Here is a 21,923-nt window from a genome sequence, read left to right as displayed (position 1 = left end):
ACTGGTCCAGGTCTGTGTGGGTGAACATATTCCAGTCTGTGTTTTTAAATCTGTCCTGGAGCACTGCGTCTGTCCCCTCTGGCCACACTTTAATTGTCCTCACAGCAGGTTTCACACGTTGGATGAGTGGTGAATACCGAGGTGTGAGGAACAGGGAGAGATGGTCCGATTGTCCAATGTGGGGGAGGGGTGTGGCTTTGTAGGCTCCAGCCAGGTTGGAATACACATGGTCTAAAGTCTTGTCTCCTCTGGTGTGGCAGGAGACATGTTGGTGGAATCTGGGGAGGACTGTCTTTAAGTTGGTGTGGTTGAAGTCGCCAGCAACAATAAAAGCAGCCTCGGGGTGTTTATTCTGGTGTTTGTTAATGGCTGCAGAAAGTTCTTTCATGGCCAACCTAGCATTAGCGTCGGGGGGTATATACACGGCAGTGAGTATGATCGAAGTGAATTCTCTGGGGAGATAATAAGGTCTGCATTTGACCATTAAAAACTCCGCATTAGGTGAGCAGTGACTCTCAGTAGTAGTGGAGTTCATGCACCAAGCATTGTTAATATAAATGCACAAACCTCCACCTCTGGTCTTGCCGGAGTCATCTGCTAGCCTGTCGGCTCGGTGTGTGTGGCGTCCTGCTAACTCGATAGCATTGTCCGGGCAGCTGTTGTTCAGCCATGTTTCGGTGAAAAACATGACATTTGAGTCCATAATCCGTCTGTTGTTAGTGATGGAGAGCCGTATCTCATCCATTTTGTTTGCCAGAGAACGGACATTGGCGAGAAAAATACTGGGTAAAGGCAGCCGGTGTGGTGTTAGCTTTAGCTTAGCCCGTAGCCCTCCGCGCCTACCTCGCCTTTGTTTACGATCTCGGCGCCGTCTGCGTGCACTTCCGCCCAGCCGGGGAGAGTGGGCAGCCTCCGGTGTTCTGGAGATCTCTGGGGTGAGTCGGAGATCGGCGATAAAACTGTTGGAGTTGTGAGTCCAGATGTCCAGAAGCTCTTGTCTGCTGTAGGTCAGCAACGCACAGCAATTCTGGACGAATAATCCGGTTAAAAGTAGATAAAAAACCGCTAAATAGCAGATTCTGGAGAGACACTGAGCCTCGCGTTGTTCACGCGCCGCCATCTTGGAAAGATGCACAATGGCAAGATTTTGAAAATAGAAGACAGAAATGAGACAGAGAATGGAACCAAACTAAAAGCAGAGAGTAGAGAGAAGATGAGAAGAGAGGAAAGTAGAGAGGGGAGTTGCAAGGTTATGAAGATAGGGCGACTCAGCAGAAGAGTGGAGCTCATTAATGAGTAATGGGTTCGTGACACTTTGCCCTTGGACACCACAGTGTCTGATGGCTTTGTTGTTACTCCAGTGCTACAGACACCAACATGAGGCTGAGTGCACATATCTTCTCTATATTTTATGTCTCCATCCATATCTGGATGTAAGTTACAAAGACTTGATCAACTACACATTTTTATATTGGGGTTAAGACTTTGTATAATACTGGATTTAGTATTAGGTTCTTATTGCCTGAGTTGCCTGAGCGTGAGGTTTTAATTTTACAGTTAAAGTTCACATATTTTTCACAATTTCATTATTTTATTTTGCGCATCTAAAGCTTCTGTCATTCTAGTAGTGTACATTAACACCATCATCCTTCTGTCTGAAAACTTTTACTTCCTTCTTCAGAAAAGCACAGTCTGGTCTGATGCTAGAAGTGCTGCCTTAGAGGTGTCAATTGCTTACAAAATCTGGAGTTCACCCACAAAAGTATCGCTATGTGATAGAGGCATTCTTATTTGAGAACAATAGCAAATTAGCCACTAGTTGGTTATTATGCTAGCATAATAGAAATTAATGTAGATTTGGTAAAGAAGCGAAGCCTAAATTATAAACAGGGCATTTCATCTAATAAAATGTGTTGTTGTTGGGTGAAAATGACTTCCTTCGCCTAGTTGATGGGTTTTATAATTGTGCAAACCTTTTACGTGAATGAAAAGAGAAAAAACTACAAATATCTGTAATATCTGTGCCTGCAAATGTAATCATTGAAGTGTGTATTTGAGGTTGGCTTGGTTCTAACAAAAGACTTTCTTTTGCTTTCAGAATCAGTTGCTCCTGCATGTATGCGCACACAGTATATATCATACTAACAAAAAGATGTCTACAGTTCTCTTTCTCCCACTCACTCACTCATACACTCAATGATACACACCCCATCAGCCTTTTCAAGCCTGTGCCCCATGTCCACATCTGTAGCGTTTTCAAGCCAGTACCTCCTGCTATTTGAGCCCAATTAGAAGCTCCCCTCCCCGTGCAGGCTAGTGGGAAGGGCCCCTCCCTTCTTTCCTCCAGCCTCATATCAGTGGCTTCTGTGTTATAACAGCCTCTGACACTAGCCCTGCGTAATTACTGCTGCCTGAAGCAGCAAGATGGCATGGGGAATGAGAGAGAGAGGGGGGGGGGAGGAGAGACAGGTAGCTGAAAGAAGACCATGGAGGGGGAGAAGTGAGGAGAGGAGGAGGTAGACAGAAATGGACAGGATCAGCAGAGAAAAGGAATAGAAATTGAAGAGGCAGATGAGAAACGGAGTAAAAGACGGAGAAGAGAAGGAAGAAAAAGACAGAGAGGGAACGAGCAGACGGCTGGCAGACTACCTCCTGTTGTGTTTGTTTTTACATGCTGTGTATTTTTGTGTGTGCACATGTGTGTGTTTGACTGAGTGACTGAGAGAGTGAGAGAGTTGAGAGCGTGAGTGTGATTGCGCTGATAGCTGATGACAGAATCTTGTACCAGCAGAGTGGCGTCATGCTGCCATCATTGTTGCTGCCCAGCCAGAGCTGCAACATTACTCTGATAGCAGTTATACAAATAATTCTCCTCAAGGTGATCCTAAAAGTGATAATCAAGGTGTTATATGTTGTTATTCTAAGAATTTGTACTGTATTCTGTGCTTTAACTCACCTGACCGTGTGGATGAATAGTCTGCAGTTGAGGCTTGTCATACTTGCACTGGCTGTTTTAATGCATTCCTGGGGTAATCCCTACTGACGGTCATGACCTTTCTATGCAGTCGTCTTTTCATATTAAGTGATCGTGAAACCCTTGGTTCTGTAATTTGGCCAAGAGATGCAACAGAATTCTGGGATAACCCCGAGTGCAGCATTTTGTAGATGTTTACACAAGATGTCACTTAGTTTATTAAGTTTATGTTGTTCAGTCACCACATGTTATACGCACAGGCTAAATAGTACATATAAACTTCACAGTCTAATGTACAATATAATCAATGAACAGGCTCAGTCTAAAGCAATGTTTACGTACGCCGAGCCCACATTCTTCTCCCTAATTTCTGGAAAAAAAATACAAAATAAATAACAAATCAGCAAAAGCATGTACAGTCAAAGATGTCTTTGCTTTTATACTTACATTTATTTTCATTTTTACTCTTCTGCACTGAAACAAATGTCTGCAAGAGTCTACATGAAAGGTTTAAACTCCAAAGTTTCAGCTTCTGAACATTACTGAGACTGCACTAAGCTTACAGATAAACAGCTTATCACAGATGTAAAGGTTGGCCAGCAACTGATTCCATTTGAGAGCTAAGAACTTGAGCTAAATACATCTACACCATGGTCTGGCTATTAAAAGCACCATTTTTGAGAGATGTTTTACCAAAAAAATGTGCTTGGAGTAACATAGCTCATCTGCACATTTGAGCCTTATAATAAAGCCTATTAAGTATGAATCACATACTTAATAGGCTGTGTGACCATTCTGCAATGGGCCATTTGTGATGGGGTTTTTTTTTTTGGTACTTGAACCTTGAATCACCATTAAAATTATCGAATGATTTTGTTCCATGTAAAAATTATATAAAATGACTGTCCATGTGATGTCAAATTTTCTATTCTACTCTGTGACAAAATAAACAAAATAAGGTGTTAGGTGATAGATATGAGCTATGACACATTTTAGTTGCTGAAATATTAACGTTTTTCTCAAATTCAGCATACAGACTGCATATTTTTTACATTTTGGAGACTGTAGAGAATTATTTACAGCAATGATTAATGAAACAATGAAATATTAAAAACTTTGATGGTGTAGGCTCAAACCTGGACATGGACACGTATGTTAAGCAGTGTTTCTGAGAACTTGTCTCTCTCTGTTTGACCTGCAATAGATTGGCCACTTGCCGAATCAGAGATGGGTTTGGCTCATTCGAATTGTAATTGAATAGGAATTTAAGAAAAATGTACGGATCTTTATTTTCCTGTTTTTTCTTTTTCTTTAGTCAGAACCACTAGAAATGTCCTAGCTCTCACTGAAGATTTGGACCCATTTTATGGTCTTTATCAACAAATGGTGTTTGTTACCTTCTTAATATAAAAAGTAGTTAAAAAAAATCATATCACCTTTAACGTCATCTAAATAAATAGTACACTCTTATGCTTTCCAGGATATTGTTCAGCTGCTTGGCAACATCCTTATTATAGAAAATCCAAATACATGCTGTATGTTCTAAATGATTTTGCTTGTTAAAAAAAGTTAACGGTCTCTGCAATTTTATCCTACTTCTGAGTATGTTTACTCCGCTGAAGGCCTCATTTTGTGCCAGCTATGAATGGAAATGAATTCACACATCAATTCTAAGATAGTCATCAAAACAAAAAAAATGTTAACGCCTTTTTAACATAATGATTGCTCCCATGCAACTCTATAAACCCAGAGAAAATGGTTTCCATTGAATGCATGAGTCATCAACCACACAGTAGATCTGCTAACATAAAAGCTCTGTTTCTGAAGCAGTTTAACAATTTACAATTTGAATTAACAACTCAATTCAAAATGAGTAAAAAATAAATCCTGCAGAAATACTAGAAGTTTAATTCATGGTTTCAGTTGTTACGTTGTTACGTTGTTCCATCCCAAGCATTCTCAATTGCTACCACAGTTCAGAGGTCTAGGCTGCTCAACAACCAAAGATGTGCGTCCTTTTATACTAGGATGATGACCAGGATGACAGAAATATTTATGAGATGCCATTTCAGAGACTGAAAGGTAACAACATTCCACATTTCTCCTAGCCTCTTATGTTATTTATCTTTATCTTATACTTGCCAACTACACGTGACATAATTTTTACCTCTCTTCTGCTCTTGTCTTCTTGTTTTCTTTGTAATATCTCACATTTACCGACCTGCTCTTTTCCATTTAGTCTGTATTCGCTTTCTTTCTTTCTTTTTCAAAAAATTAAAAACTTTCAAGAAGCAGTGCAATCATTCTTATTTGTCCCCATCATCTGCAATTACCTGCTGTTGCTATGTTAAAACTAAGTTTAAAAAGAAAAAAAATCACTGCCTCCCATTACACTTAATAACTCATATGTGTCCCAATGCTATAGATAGCTATTATACAGCCAAGAACAAAATAATTGACACTCAAAAAGAAAAAGAAAAAAAAATTCCTCATGGTGACATGGATAATGAGGGTGAACAGTGAGTGAGGTGAGAGGTTCTGCTGTTATGATTATTACAGATAATCTGAGATTCAAAGATATATTAAAATTCTTATAGATTGTAAAAATAGTCTTGTGATTATCAATTTATTTATTTATAATTTTATTTATTATTATTAGGTTTTTGGGACTTATAGGTCTGGTGTGTTCAACTTCATAAACTCCTTGAGATGTAACAACTTGTGTTTGTATATGTGCTTGTGCTATTTGAATATGTGATACTTCTCTACCTGGATTTATTTTAACTCTTTTTAAAACTGTGCCATCTCTGGACACTTACTGTCATTGTCCAAAAAAATGGACATACCTGCAGAAAACAGGAGATGCTGACATGCTAAAGAAGCAGGAAGAACAAAGTTCCATTCTAACAACCGTGACTGAGAGAGAAGAGGAGATATAAGTCTCATGGGACACAAAAACAGATACGCTAATAGTAAGGAATTGGAAATAAAAATGTCCTATCAGCAGCCACCCATGGACTAATCCATGGGTGGCTGCTGATGGGATGAAAGTTGGAAATTGATCTGTGCGAGGGCGTCTGATGTTGAAAAACCCAAAACATCTCATGACATCACTGGAGATGCATCCCAGCGAGAGCAACAAAGATGTATCTTACACACATTACATGTGAGAAATTGCCAAAGAAATGACTCTGGATCCCACTGTTACCATTAGCGATCTTCAGACAGTCGTGGATAAAATCCAAGCGGTTATAGAAAAAGAGGACGGATTGCGGCTTTTATTGACAAATGGTGCCTACTGGGTCATATTACTATGAAGAAGTACTGTTGCTGCTTGCACTTTGAACTATTAGCTTTGGATTATGTCCACAATTTCTCTTGATTTTGCTATTCCAGCAACTATTTCAAAGCAGAAGAGAAGTCCAAAGCCATCTTTTTTTCTCATTCGGTGATCACATGTCACTGTTTGCAAATGGTACAGTAGACATTTCATTTGAACAATTTGTTCAACAGCTTTTACAGCTAAAAGGAATCATTGCATAGTACCCGAAAAAGCCTGTGAGACAAACAAATCTGTGTTGCTTGTCATTTGGTAGTAAATGCAATAGCATTTGCTGACAGAGGCAGCAAGTAATGGAAACAGAATTTGTCCCATCATCCTGACTTATGCAAATGATATTTGTCATAAATCTGCACTGGGGAGTTATGCACAAAATGTTACTTTAATACTTTTATGTGTTTGCTTCTGTCATACCCATTCAGATCATCTGAATGGAACTGCTCTGAGACCAAATGAACTAAAGTGGGGGAAAAAACATTTGAAATGAAGTGTCGAAATAAAACTATACCAAGGGAACTGAGGATGTTTGGTGTTTCTGGGTGACACAATTTAACTTTTTAACTTTAACTATCTTGCTTAGTCAAGATTAACTAAAGGTTATCTACTCAGGTAAAAGATGCCAATGCTGACTATTAACAGGAGACAGGACTTGATCCATCAACAATTACAAAGAACAGGCAACAGCAGCAGGAAAAGTGCACTTACATTTGTTGTTTGGACTCATAACCTTGGGCCTGGTTAGCTAGTTCCCCCTCCAGTCAGTTAGTTTTTCCGATCTGTGGGTAAATGTAACTTTAGGCCTGTTGTATTTTTGTGCTATCTGATCCCACAGACGATCACACCAGAGTCCGACTGCAGTTGCTGGATGGAGACCCCCACTCTGACTACATCAATGCCAATTATATTGACGTGAGTGTTTACACAACTACACTCGAACACACACACATGCACACATACACTGTAGTGATGATCCAAACAATGAGTCTTGTGTAGGAAACCCTCTACTGTATTTACAACTTCATCATATGCCAACTGTAGTATTTGCTCCTGTTGGTAGCTGCTTACATCACTTGGTTGAAACTTGAGAGACGTCTAACTTGGAAAGCACACCCTTTGCCTCACAAATAGTTATTATTTTATGTGAGTTTCACTGACATGTCCTCACAGGTTGTAATAGTCTCTTTCTGCATGGATGCCCTGAATATCAAATAGTATGGATGTCAGTCAGTCAGTCAATAGTATGGATGATGTCATATTCTCAGTTTCAAATCAGATGCAGACACCTGCCTCTGCACACAAACAATATTGCTTTAAATTTGTACCAGTGAATCAGGTCCTTAGTTAAGGTTACCACAGCAGATAAAACCATCAGTGTTGTTTTTTTCCCCCCTTTGAACTCCATTCCTTCACCAACGGGCACATAAAAAAAATTAAAAGGGGGAAAACATACCCCCCTCCTTGTTTACCCTTTCCTCCTTTAATTACATCAGTCATTCCATCACCTCCCACTGTGTGTCCCTCTTATTACCTTTCCTTATCCATCCATCCATCGTTCGTTTTTACTCCCTTCCTCTCTCCCCTGCAGGTATTGTGCTTCACTTATTGATTTAATCTCCTGCTCACAGCTTTCTGTTGTAATGGTAGTCTTAATAAATCTGGTACAAAATCAGTCTCACAGACTAGATTGTTTCTTAAGAAGAAAAGAAAAGAATTGAAAAAGTAAAACACATCCCCCCGTGAAGATAACGTCATGCTCACAAAGTGATTCTAATGGCAAAGTGAAAATGATAAATGCTTTTATCTCAACAAGGTTATCCATCTTATAGGGAATCGTGATGGGACAAGAGAGAGAAATAATCGCTGGTTGGAGACCGGTGTCTTTTTATCCAACAGAGGGAAAATTTAGTGACTGGGAAAAAATGAAGGATAAAACATGGAAAAAACTGAACGTGAAGACAAGACAGAGAAGGAGAGTGAGAGATGATGAATGAATGAGAAGATGACTAACAACGAGGACAAATGAAGTGAAGAAAAGGCAACACAATTGGGAAAAACTGAATGAAAGAATAGGGCAGGAATGTTTTAGTATATTTTGGTTAAAAATGCAAAATGTAACACTTTATCTAACTTTGGGGAGTGAAAAGGAAAACAGCCGAAATAGCGGGAGATGGGTGAAGACTGATTCCCTGGAAAAAATAGTGAGTAGGAATGAGAATTCTTGAAAAACAATGTGCTAAAAATAGAGGAAATTTAGATGTTGGATAGGAAAAATAAAGAATATAAAGAGAAAAATGGATATGACAAAAGTGTGGCGATACATATTTTTTTATTGCTTCCTTTTTTCTGTCTCGCAGGGGTACCATAGACCCAGACATTACATCGCCACACAAGGTAATTAAACTGACGTGATAAGTGTGTGTGAGAAGCACTAATGCGTGCTTCCACATTTGTGTAGATACGAATGTGTGCATGTGATCCTATTTGTGTGCGTGTGTGTGTATGCGTGTAGGACCCACCTGGTAAATGTCGTCCTCTCGGACTGGAAGGCTATTACCACAACCTCCTAAATCTAAACTGCCGTATAAAACCCCCCTGACAAATTTAAGACCCCATTACCTCAAACCCCCAAACTACTATCTGGGATTGATGGTGTTCAAATACATGTGTGTGTCTGTATGGGTGTGTTTGTGCAAGTCTGTACTACCAGTGCTGACATTTTTACGTGGCATTGGAATGAACATATGCTTATTTACACACCTATGTCTGTATGCTTGTTTATGTGTATCAAAATGTTTACACTGTGTGTGTTTGTGTGTTTGTCTGTCAGGGCCCATGCAAGAGACGGTGAGGGATTTCTGGAGAATGGTGTGGCAGGAGAATTCGGCCTCTATCGTCATGGTTACAAACCTTGTGGAAGTGGGAAGGGTGAGTTTATCATCCAAGCAGCTCCAAAAATGTGTGTATTAGAAGTAAATAAAGTATATGTATATCTCTGTGTGTGTCTATATGTATATATGTATGATCTAGTTATATGTGCTGTTGTTTTACCTGGAGCTCTAGTTTTCCTCCAGTCACACTACTGAATTACTTTGCGATGCCGTCTAGTAAATTCTAATCAGTATCATCTCTGCCTCTTGATGCTCATGGGGAGATAATCAACACCACGTAAGGCATATTTTAAAACACAATGACAATAAAAACGATCTTTTCCAGGTGAAGTGTGTTCGTTACTGGCCTGATGAGACAGAGGTGTACGGAGACATCAAGGTGACCCTCATAGAGACTGAACCACTGGCGGAATATGTCATACGGACGTTCACTGTTCAAAAGGTAAACAAGTAAACTTTATATTTAATGGCAAGAGTATATTTTTAATTCTTTATTCTATAATTCAGGAATCAAGTATGCCATGGTCAATTCCACTGAGAATGTAGTGAAAATGAAAACAATAGTTGTTAAAAAAAGTGAGAATTATTCCACATTCAGGACTTCAAATACCAGTTCTACCAGCAGCTTTAATTGGAAATATGAAGATTTAACTTTCCTGCTCTGAAAAAGGCAAAAGCTGTTGATGTCTTTGTCATAGTATTTATCCTGCATTTTAACATTGAGTCATGATGTCACACCAATTTTCTTTGCCCCACAAGGCCTGTGATGGGATTTGAACCCACTCATGCTCTCTAGCAGCGTATTTACACCCTATCGTAGCTTGTATTGCTTCCATATTTTGTAAAGCCCAGACCTAGATTACCATTACAGCCAATATGTGATTGGGGATTTATGGCGAGTGAGCTCTGTTACTTGTTTGCTTCTCACTGTTTAAGAGGAATCTTGAAAGCATAATCTTGGCACTTGTAATCAGGCAGGAGGGATTTGAGAGGAGAATAGATGATCGACGAATGTAGTTTCATTGTTGTGATGTTGTTCTCCAGGGCTCTGCACACTGAATGCAAAAACTGCAGAAATGCACATTACAACAAGACACAGGCTGTGATCCAAAATCCTTTATCTTTCGAGCGACTTTCAGTCTTGTTTTTTTATTCTCAGTCTCTGTTTGCCTGTTCCATTGTTTTTCCTTTTCTCCTCCATTTTACTTTCTACCTCTTTTTGCTTGTTTGAGTATAGAAAGTATTTACAACACTCAAATCTTGCTTATATAAATATTTTACTTGGGAGTCAAGGGACAGAGGTTGATCTTTAAGTCCGTTACCATTTTAATACTATTTATTTTTTAGAATAGGTACCTATCTTCTACAGTTATTACACATTATAATACATGTTCCTGACTACTCTTGTGTGTTTTCCATTCGTTTTTCTTCTTTTTATACCTCAGTGTCATTTTTCCTCTATCCTCTATTTCCTTCCCCCCTCAGTCGTGCAAAATCAGCTTATAAAGACAAGTCTTGAAGTGTTTGCTGTCAGCTCATTCAGCAAGCCATTAATCCATACCACCTCTGAGTGCGTGCGCGTGCGCGTTAAAATTCAAAGGAAAGCTGATCTCTAAACGCCTGTCGTTTGACAGTATGCATAAATACTTACAAACACACATCAGACACTTGCTAATTCAAATTCTCCATCTTTAAAATTCAGTGGGTTTTTTCCACTGTGTGTGAGTGTGAAAAACAAAGAGAAAGCAAGACAGAGGGTATGTGGGTTCTGTGTAGCAACTAAATAGCCTCAGTTGCAGTGAATAATGAGAATAAGAGCTTAATGAAAAGGTTTATTAATGGCACATCCAAAGAGATTAACTGAGCACTGAGGAATAGAGGGTGACTAAGTAAGACTAAAAGAAAATGTGTGCAAATGTGTGCGTGTGAGTGGGAGAGAAAAAGAGCTAAAGATGCAGGATGACAAAAGGTAGCTCATCTTTGAATGTCAGAATGATAGCAGCTGTGAGAGAAAGAAGCAGCATATGTGAGTATAAAACTTTCTTAAGTAGCATTCATTTCATGTGTTGATGTTTTATGTGAAGTTCAAAATTTTGCTATAAGTGAAGTGGACTGTAAAGTAGTTTTACTGTCTCTGTTCTTAACTGTGCAGCCTTGACGTTAGCAAGAAAGTTTCCAGAGGTAGTCACAGCTGCAGCTGGAATGAAAGAGTACTACAGATAGTACCGTATGTACACACGTCGATTTTTTATTTTATTTTATTTATTTTTTATTAGTTTTTTCAAGCCAACAAGGGCTTGTTCGCCAATGTGCTAACACCCAAAATATGATTAATGACATTCATGTCAGGAGACCGCAGTAAACTGAAGGCTACAGTAGAGGCCAAACTCAACAGGACAAAACATTGCTTTGAAGACCAGCATACACATATCAGACAGGACATATGAGTCATTTTTCAACTGAAACTATAGTCCAGTGTAATGAATTGTAGGCAGTTGACATCTGTGTAGCAGCCGTTCAGAGTGAAAACAGCAGTTTGACAAAAAAATCAAGGGTAGCAAGGGCTTGTACTGGTCTGCGAGATTAAACACAGTCCAGACATGTTGGAGTAGTACAACAAAGTGTTCTTCCTCAAATGAATGAGAAGATGCTTCTCAAGTGGCTCTCGACAATCAATATTTTGCCCAGAATGTTTTTTTCCAGCTTCTGCGTAGCTTAGCTGAGAAAAACGGATCGGCACTTCAAATCTGCCAAATAAATTAAATCCATTCTTATTTCTTCCCTATCAGTTATGGTACTTTTTGATCATTTGCCATCCTGTATAACATTAATCAATTTCCAAGTTTTTTTTCATGAAAAATAACCCAGTATTTGTAATTAATTTAATTCGAACTTTTTTCTCACCGGTATTTTGTTGTTACAGTACTGTACAAAAGTCACTCCTTATTTCTTGAATTTTGCTTTCAAGGGATCAGACCTTGTCATTTTTAAAGTGTCTTGAGCAATAGTTGTCTATTGATTTAGAGAAGTAATTTTAACATTACAGGAGTGCAAATCAATGGAAAGTCCAGTTATCAAATCGCCTTGCGGTCTTCAGTTTTTTTCCTTCTTTCTCACTTCAAGTCTCTGTCACATACGTCGCGTGTCCATGTTTCTCTCCTTGATCTTTTCCTTCCTCCTTTTTTCATCATATTTTTCCCCACTCCTTCCTCAGCCCACCACTTCCTACTCTCTTCCTTAACCTCTGCTCTTTCCCACTCAGTCTCAGGTTCTGAACACCAACCCCACTTCCTATGTTACCCGTGCTTCTTGGGTTATTATCAGATAGTCTGTCACAACAAATAATTCAATACAACCTTGTATATTACAGAGCCAGAATGGAAGACGCAGTTTCATTTCAACTCTATTCTTAGAGAGTAACTGAACTGGGGAGGACGTGACTGAGCCCCGTTTAGTTTAGAATAATATAATAGAATCGATCGGTTTGAATTATTAGAGCAGAAGAGTGCAGTATTATAGGAAAAAAAACTGAACTGATGGAAGCTGAAGAAAGGATTTAAAAAATACATTTCTATATCCAGTGAGGAGAGATTCAGTTGAACCACCAGGATATGCAGGTCAGACCTCAAAATAGGAAACTTGAGGCAAGATCCCTCTTAGCCTTCTGATTGCCTCGTGCAGGTGGCATACACTTTCAAAGTTATACACTGTCAGAATACATTATGCCTTCAGAGGAGTCCTGAAGCTTTAGTATAAGGTGTGTGATTCCTTGGAATCATATTCCTAAATTAAAAAACAAAAAACAAAAAAACTTTTCACTCTAATTCATATTGATGAAAGAATTGCCGTGTTGGCTCTGTAACAATGACACAAAGGTTTCATTTCCAATAACCCCTGACTGTAGGATTCCAATGTGTTCTTTGTCATCAGATGATAACATTTCAAAAGAAATGGGCGGAAAAGAGAAAAATGTATAATGCTATTCCGAATTGTTCGGATAGGATTGGCTTCTGTGGATGTGGCCTTACTTTTTGCTTAATACGCAGTTTTCTTTCATAACTCAATATTGGAGACGATATATAGAGTCATAACAGATTTTTTTGACTTCCAGCCCTCAAATGCAGCCTGTCTGGGGATCCAGACTTAAAGTAATTCTGTTTCTTTATCTGATAAGCATGAACCTACTGCACACCACAGTCCTGAGACTGTATGTCCATGTTTCAAGGAAGCAATGTTATGTGAGACTTCACTGCTATCTATTAAGTATCATATGTCATTGTTAGCATCCTAATACTCCAATTGTAAGATGAGGAGATATTCTGTAGCTTATGTGTTTCTGGAAAGCACATCATGAAAATGTCAGGATCCTGTCACACACATGTTTTGTCATTTTGTTATTTTGTAATCTACACTTTTATATAGCAGATTGTTTCTCTTTATATCTAAGAAGTGGATTTTCCAAATTATGTTTTATCTTAATCCTTTTTATAAGCAACGGTATCTTGTTTATACATTTGAAACTTATTTGGTCTGTCATGCAGCAAAACTTTTCTCAGAAACAAATGTTGTTTAATTAAAACACATTCCATATTTAAATGTTTTCTGTTATCGCTGAGCACTTCATACAATAACAAGCAGTCGGATAATTGCTAGATATTCAAAATCTCCTTGTAAATTGGGCAGCTGAACTGAACCGTGGCATTTCTTCCTGCAAGTCTTTCCCAAAAGGGCCATCATGAGATTTGTGAAATCAATTAATCTTTTTGTAGAGCGAGATGGCCTTCAGTTTCCTCAAATCTCCCCTGTAAATTAGGCAAATGAGCCACAATAAGTCTTCCTGCCTCTCATTCCCCGAAGTGGCCCAAAGTGCCATCTTGACATCCACGATGAGATTGATTTATTTTTCATCTGAAGAGGCATCAAGGCCCCCATATTCCTGAAATCCCTGCTGTAAATTAGGGTCCTGAACCATGATATGTCTTCTTGTCAGTCTTCCCCAAAAGAGCAATGAAACAGTTTGTAAGATTCAGCCATTTGTCATCATCAAGAGGCAAAATGGCCAACACTTTTCATGAAGAGACAGACTCTTTTCGTGAAACTGCCATTATGAAATATGCTACTTAGCATAACATCTCCCTCTGTGCATGTTTTTCAGAAGGGCCATCATGAGATCCGTGAACTCCGTCAGTTTCATTTCACCAGCTGGCCCGACCACGGCGTTCCGTGTTACGCCACAGGACTGCTTGGCTTCATACGACAGGTCAAGTTCCTCAACCCTCCAGATGCCGGACCCATAGTGGTACACTGCAGGTAAGTGTACTTACATAGAGGACACAGAGGTTTTGTACTGAAGATAAACTTAATTCCCTGGCGCTGCTGGTCAGTGGCTGCACGGGCAAGACAAGGACAAACAAACAGCCATTCAGATGCATAGCTCACATTTCTTGCTTATCACAGGGGAAGGCTCTGGGTAAACAGTAATGATCAAATGACTACTGGTATTTCTGTTACAAAATCATCTTTATAAACCTTGGATTGTTTTACAGCATTGGCCTAATTGTGATTTGGCAGATCTGAAAATATCCATGTTTTATTTTTGTGGTCTTATGAGTCATTTTAAAAGGCTTCTGACTAAACAATCAGTTTGGATAGTTCGTCAGAAGCCCCAAAATATAAGACTTTATCTCAACCTAAATCTAAGAAGCAGTTCTTTCCACAGGCTTTTCTTCCAGTACTTTTTAAAAAAAACTTTTTTATGGGTTCCCCTTTTCCTTGTCAATTAAGACAATAGGGCAAGGTATGATTACTGTTGTAATCTCTCAAACACGTCACCCTTTCTTTTCCGTAGCTTAGATCAATAGTGCTAACTTTTAGAAAGTGAATAAAAAGTTTTAGGTTAAAAAAGAATTTCATCTCCTATCTTCTTTCACCCATACACCGCCATGAAGAGTAGGAGGGGGAAAAAGTGATAGTATTAGGATCCCCATGGTGATACTATATTTAACCTCAATGTTCTGTTCTTTATGGGATGTAACAGTTCACTTCTGGAGCCAGGTGCTCAGCTGGCACAGGCATTAAAAGGTCAGCATTCTGACAAGCTATGAAAAAAAGGTTTTGAGTAGATTCCTCATCTTGTCTCAAGCATTGAAATTTAATTATTCATTTCATGGCCCACCTTGATACAACACATAGCTTTAGAGTTTTATTCCCACAAAGGGAATAAAATGACTAACCTTGCCATGGTTAGTGCTTAATGGAATCAAAGGACCATCATACTATATAGCACTTTTTCTAATCTCGCAGACCTCACAGAGTGCTTTAGACTACAAGTCACATTTAATCATGCATCCATACAGTGATTTATTCTTTGCACTTTAGCTATCACACATAGCTGCCCAATTTAGAATGACCAGTTAACCTAAACATGCATGTCTTTGGACTGTGGGAACAAGCTGGAGTACCAGGAGGAAACTCAGAAGATGCAGACTCCACACAGAAAGTCCTATACAGTCACCATTGTGATTCAGAGATGAATGGGTACAATTTAACCAGAAATTGTATGTGGAGTACAATATAGATTTTTTTTTTTTTTGCTGGAATGAAAGATGCTTTTGTTCAGTTAACTAAAACTAACCATTTGGATAAGTCTTTGGAGCTTCCCACTAACAAACAGCAAACCTGGTTGCTTGGCAGTCCCTTGCCAAATTAGCCATTAGACAGTAAAATGATGCATGAATATTGCTTTATCTGTATATACTCAAGTTGCCATCTTTTTAGCAAATACTATAAATCAGCGTGTCTAAGGTTTGGGAAAGATGTGTGTTACAACTAAAAAAACACTTGGGATTATTAATAATGGAAAAGTCAAAAGAGACACACACTCAAAGAACAAAATTGGACACACAAACAGAGAATGAAAAAAAAAAACTGGATGGACAAATGAGGCGAGCAGACACATAAAAGACAGCCAGTAAAAGTATGTGGACAGACAGGCAGGAAGTTATGGCAGTCACTTCCAATTTCCGGGGGCACTCTGATGCTATTGGCCTGTGTCATGAGGCTTCCAAACACGCACAAGCACACACACATAGAGGCCCAGCAGTATTTTGGTCTCAACATTAATCACAGAGGTTGACAGGTAATCTGCCGAGGCGCCCCCTCCTCTTCTCTCTTCAACTTTCTATCTTTCCGTCCCTCACATCTTATCTCTCTCTCTCTCTCTCTCTCTCTCTCTTTCTTTCTTTTCTGTTTCTTCTCTTGCACGCTCTCTCGCTCTCTCTCTTTTAGCTGTCTCTGAAAACTGTCAGCGGAATTGTAAATTGAAAGATGGGTTTTTCCCCTCCCTCTACACCTCATTCTCTCAGTTTCCGCTACATCCCTCCATCCGTGCCTCCTTTCCTCCCTTGATATCTCCCCCGTGACGGCCACTTCTATCACTCCCAGTCGCTAAACTCGTCCAACCATTCCCTTTCCATCCCTCTTCCCCTCGCTCTTTCAGTCCATCCATCTGTTGGTTTGCTTGTCTGTCCATATCTTCCCTCCAGGCATTGGTGTTCAGAATGTGTCGCCTCAACACCTGACATGGGCTACTAAAGTCTCCACATACTTATGCTTGTCAGTTAGAAAGTAAAAGAGAGCAATAGAGAAAGACTCTGCCTTCATACTAAACTCCATTAACATTGCTGAGATTGCAAAGTTAATAGGTTTTTCTGAGTTACAAAACTCAGAGGTTTCACAGTGTATTTCTAAAACATAGTAATAAGATATAGGATACCTAATTTTAATTTTATCAGCCATTTAAGTGAGCATTTACTGATCTGATAAGAACACAATAGCCCAGAGTATTCATTCATTGGAAACAACTTAGAGTATTTTTTATTTATTTTACTATTTATTTTACTTTTCTTCTGAAAAGAGTTTAAAACATCAATTTATTACAATTACTGGCAATTATATACAATTAATATAGGCATAGGCTCCAGCCTATTCCACTATTGGATTAGTGGAAGAAAATGGATCTTTCTCATACTAATATCATCCTGTACTACTACATATAAATATGCTTTTTTTACCTGGCTGATGCTAATTTCCATCTTGAGGTGAGAGAACTCAGAATTTAAGGTGAGGTTCTGAGTGTGTTATACCTGCTGGAACAGACCCCAGGTGTGGCTTAGCTTAGACTCTGTGAAGTCACTGTATCTAGCAAAGAAATGAATCCACCATGCCATATTTTTTTTCATTTGTCTTTATAATTGACTTGATAACAGTTGTATTTACTAAACTACAAGATACTCCCCCCCCCCCCCCCAGTTTGTCAGTGTTCTTAGGGACACATTTACAGAGAAAAGAAAATTAGCATGATGCTGCAATAAAATAAAAAAAAGAACTTTGACGCGGAGCGGAAAGTTGTGCAGGTGAATTAATATCAGTGCAGCAATTTATAAACACAGATGGACTCATTTCTTTAAAAAAAAAAATGATCAAAGCAACCTATCAAGACTAATGAGATGCCTGGGATGGGAGACTGCTAACTTCACAAACGTACAGCACAGAAACACTTTATAACTTTAACACCTTACGTTTTAGCATACATTTCGCTGCCAAAACAAAAGAGATATTCAGACCAGGGAGAGAAGCAGGAAGACAAAATGATATTCTCTGATACAAGGGCAAAATCTTCAGTCAGATTCTGACCTCACTCAGGGAGTGCTCAGTAAAACTGGGAAGCCGTTCTCTGGATGACTCCAGACAGCTCAGACAGAGTGCGGGATTCATCTTTTCCACTGCATAAATCTGTGTGTAACAGCCCATCACCAATTTTTGTGCCGTGAAAGGGAAGCTCCTACAAATACCTATGCAATATGGCTGCCCAGAGATCTGACTGCATCGTTTAAAAAAAACAAAAGAAAAAGAAAAACACTACAAATTATTAGAAATAAGTCTGTATGTTAGTTGCATTACCCAAAATGTCAGTGTTGAAGGGTTAAAAGTGATTGGTCTTACTGAAGGATATGAACAGGTCTCTGTTGTAAATGAGACATTGTGTCTCAGTGGGACTATCTGTATAAATAAAGGTTAAGAATAAAACAATTAAGTTGTTCATTATTACAATTTTGTTAGATTGAGAGTATCATGTTTGTTTATGATTGTCTCCAGTGCCGGTGCAGGGAGAACAGGCTGTTTCATTGCAGTGGACATCATGTTAGACATGGCGGAGAATGAAGGCGTGGTGGACATTTTCAACTGCATCCGAGAACTAAGGTCACAACGAGTCAACATGGTTCAGACAGAGGTAAGTGTAATTATGGAAAATAGATATAAATCATAGGCAAAATATCAATGACCATGACAATTTGCATATTAATGATCAAGCAACTGACCTCACAGCCCATTGTTCATTCAGTGCGCTGGTTTCAGTTATTGTGCAAATGTACTGTTTATAAGATTGGGGAAACCAGCAGTCAGCTGAGACTGAAGAAGTCACTTGGATGAGTGACGAAACATTGAAGATGCTACGTCCACATGAACAGAATCAACCTTTTGGGGCATAGGCAAAATAATATCTAAACACAGATGATGTTGAGTCTAGTTGGTCAAAACAAGTGGGTGTTCAGGTACAGCAGGCTGCTGGCTTAGACAATCATGAAAAGTTATGCATTATGGATTTTTAATTTTTCAAATAAAGTGTGGAGATTTTTGGTTCATGTTAAAATAAATCACCAGCACCTATTGTAATTATTACTGACTTGAGTTCTACAGAGGCTTTCCATCAAATTTTGATGAGCACATACTGGATACATTAACAAAGCATCTAGATACATTGCACTGAAGAAAAAACAACATTAACGTTTATTCCCTTTCAGTACCATACGTCATTTTGACTGCAGTTGTAAGTTTGAGATGTAGCATCGCAAAAAGTAAGACAGTATGGAGTATCCCAGGACTTCTAGCAGTCATCTATGATTTAATGCAGTTAGATTATTATATATTGAACATTAAACATTAAACATTCCCTAAATATCAGATGAAAACTAGTACAAAAACTCACACAGATATGGTATGCACCCAAACAAACACAAATTCAGACATAGACAATTTTAGGAGAGTTTTGTGTCAATGTGTGTATGCAATAGCTGGTAAGGAATATCAGAGATGAGATGTGACACCCCAGTCAAATGGATTGTATTAATTTATTATTTCTATAACAGATGACACGGGAGAGATTTGGTATATTGTCTGGTACTAGGGTAGTCACAACTATACAACAAGTTAAGATTTGAAGTGGCCAAGCATAAATCAGCACTGTTCAGTATTCCCAAAATACGGATGATGTTTCCTAAAACGTTCTGTCTTTGCTAGCTGAGTACTTGGGTTACTATCCTTTACATGATGTCGTAATTTGTTCTAATTTAGTACTATCAAACGTTTTAAAGAGTCTGCATTTTCAAATGTTGGGTATTCCATTTTGGAACAGCAGCGTTCATTTCTTTTCTAAAGCTACCTTAAGCCGACCTAATCCGTTCCGCCTCTGCATTCCATTTGTGTTACTGATGAAAACCTTGCATATCCAAAAAGTCAACTTTTCCAGGAATAAAGAAAAACAGCCTCATTTTCAGACTGACAGCTCAAGCTCAGAGTATGAAATTGACTTTTGAATGGGTTTTAGAAGTGCCAGGTTCAGAAAAGTTACCTAGGGCATCACGTTGAGTGTTTTCAAATGACAGCAGTGGTATAAAAGCTAGTTTTGTGTATGTGTGTCTGTCTGTGCACATTCACGTGTGTTTTTATGCCTCTTGATACCAAGTTAAATGCATCCTGCCCTGTCTTTTGAATATGTGTGGGAGCAATTTGTGTCAGTGTTGAAGCTGCTTGATGCTATTATAATCCTGCTCCACACAACACAAAGCAATTAATCTTTTAAAAGGCACAGGGGAAAGAAGAGTGTGCGTAAATGTTTCAGTGAGTATGTGACGTGCATGTGTGTATACATGTGTTTTTGCGCGCAAATGTGTCTGTGCATGTCACTGGCATAGGTAATGGCCAGGAGAGGTCATTTCAGTGATGCTTTTAAAGCCTCTTCTCTGCTCCAAGGGCAACAATTAACATTCAACAGAGAGAGACCGAGAGATAAAGCGAGAAGCAAATTGAAAAAGCGAGAGGCAGCAGACAAACACAAGTGTGAGAGGAAACAAGCAACAGAGAAATAAAAACGGAGCCAACCCCAGATAAAAATGCACCGATAGGGGGACAGAAAGAGAGATAGAGGTAAATTAGCATGCACGGTGGCTGCTGTAGCTCATGGTAGCTGATGCATTTAGCACAAGCTAGTGATTTGGAAGACAAAGAACATACTTGAGCCAGACCACAGAGGCACCACTAGCAAAGCACTGTGCCCTTTTAAATCACTTTCAGGCTCCCACAAAAGCACAAGCATGCAAATAATATTCATACACAAAGCAAACAAAAGTTGTGTTCACATTGGAATGTTTGAGTTTGTTGTCAGCTTGAAAAGACTTGATGCAGTCGGGCAAAGCTGCATTATCTATTCCAGAGCTGTCATTGCTTACAGCTACTGTGAGGCACTGTGGTCCAGTCCAAGGGCTACAGGCAGGTTCAGTGCTGTTTGCTTGCATAAGCCAGTTTTGTATTTCAGTGAAAGAAATTTTGACTCCAGAACTCATTTTGCTTTGGTGCAGGAGCAGTATGTGTTTGTTCACGATGCCATCTTGGAAGCATGTCTGTGTGGAAACACAGCCATACCAGTGTGTGAGTTCAGAGCCATTTACTACAACATCAGCAGGTTGGACCCACAGACCAACTCCAGCCAGATCAAAGATGAGTTCCAGGTGAGCACGCACATTCACACCCGTTTGTCTTTTGTCATTTTTGGGAACACTCGCCACACGTGCATTTGAACAACACCTTAGCTGATAATGTGAATGTGTGGGTTCAAGTTAGATTGAAGGTTCAAATCATTGCTTTTCTGCCCGTCAGACTCTAAACATAGTGACCCCTAGAGTTCGTCCAGAGGACTGCAGTGTGGGTTTGCTACCCAGAAACCACGACAAGAACCGCAGTATGGATGTTCTACCAGCAGACCGATGCCTTCCTTTTCTGATTTCTGTGGATGGAGAGAGCTCCAATTACATTAATGCTGCATTAATGGATGTAAGTTTTTGTTTAAATGTCTGATTATGTATGTGTAAGCTTATCATACTTTGTATTGTGCTTTTTGATTGTTATTCGTTTCACCATTCTAGAGCCACAAACAGCCAGCGGCCTTCATAGTTACTCAGCATCCTTTGCCCAACACCATGGGTGACTTCTGGAGGTTGGTGTTTGACTACAACTGCTCCTCCATTGTAATGCTCAATGAAATGGATGCAGCACAGGTACAGGTACACACACAAAAAAAATCTACAAACATGTTCTGTACTTATTTTTGTCTAACTAACAAAAATACACTAGACATCAGCACCTGAAACTGACTGTACTATCAGATAGCCTGATGAATGTATCAGAGTTGATTTTTTTATTTACTCTATCACTTGTCTCTCCCATTTATTTCTATTTATTGCCATTTGTAACTGATTTGTAACATGGGCTACAGCAAGGATTCTTAGCTCATGGATCTGGCCAAGAAGTAAAACCTGTCCCACTTACTGGAAAGAAATGTCATGTGAATGTACTTGTTCTAACTGGTGGACTTCATTTTCTCCAA

At 39.1% G+C, this 21,923-nt stretch overlaps 1 protein-coding gene across 1 annotated transcript in view; it reads left to right on the top strand.

The window, feature by feature from the left end:
* The window catches only part of ptprt (protein tyrosine phosphatase receptor type T), a 317,310-nt gene that overhangs the window by 287,428 nt on the left and 7,959 nt on the right, over positions 1 to 21,923 (top strand). Inside the window, exons 25-33 of the mRNA XM_085353386.1 lie at positions 7,138 to 7,223; positions 8,669 to 8,705; positions 9,142 to 9,239; positions 9,528 to 9,644; positions 14,358 to 14,512; positions 18,359 to 18,494; positions 20,899 to 21,048; positions 21,197 to 21,370; positions 21,463 to 21,594. Of these exons, the coding sequence (XP_085209512.1) occupies positions 7,138 to 7,223; positions 8,669 to 8,705; positions 9,142 to 9,239; positions 9,528 to 9,644; positions 14,358 to 14,512; positions 18,359 to 18,494; positions 20,899 to 21,048; positions 21,197 to 21,370; positions 21,463 to 21,594 (1,085 nt within the window). The remainder of the gene's footprint in view (positions 1 to 7,137; positions 7,224 to 8,668; positions 8,706 to 9,141; positions 9,240 to 9,527; positions 9,645 to 14,357; positions 14,513 to 18,358; positions 18,495 to 20,898; positions 21,049 to 21,196; positions 21,371 to 21,462; positions 21,595 to 21,923) is intronic.

The sequence above is a fragment of the Diplotaxodon limnothrissa genome, linkage group LG5, assembly GCF_057381915.1.
Source record: "Diplotaxodon limnothrissa isolate DT_005_m linkage group LG5, D_limnothrissa_male_GT1.1, whole genome shotgun sequence".
NCBI lineage: Eukaryota > Metazoa > Chordata > Actinopteri > Cichliformes > Cichlidae > Diplotaxodon > Diplotaxodon limnothrissa.
Note: the sequence above shows the minus strand (reverse complement) of the source record. Positions and strands in the feature narration are given on the sequence as shown.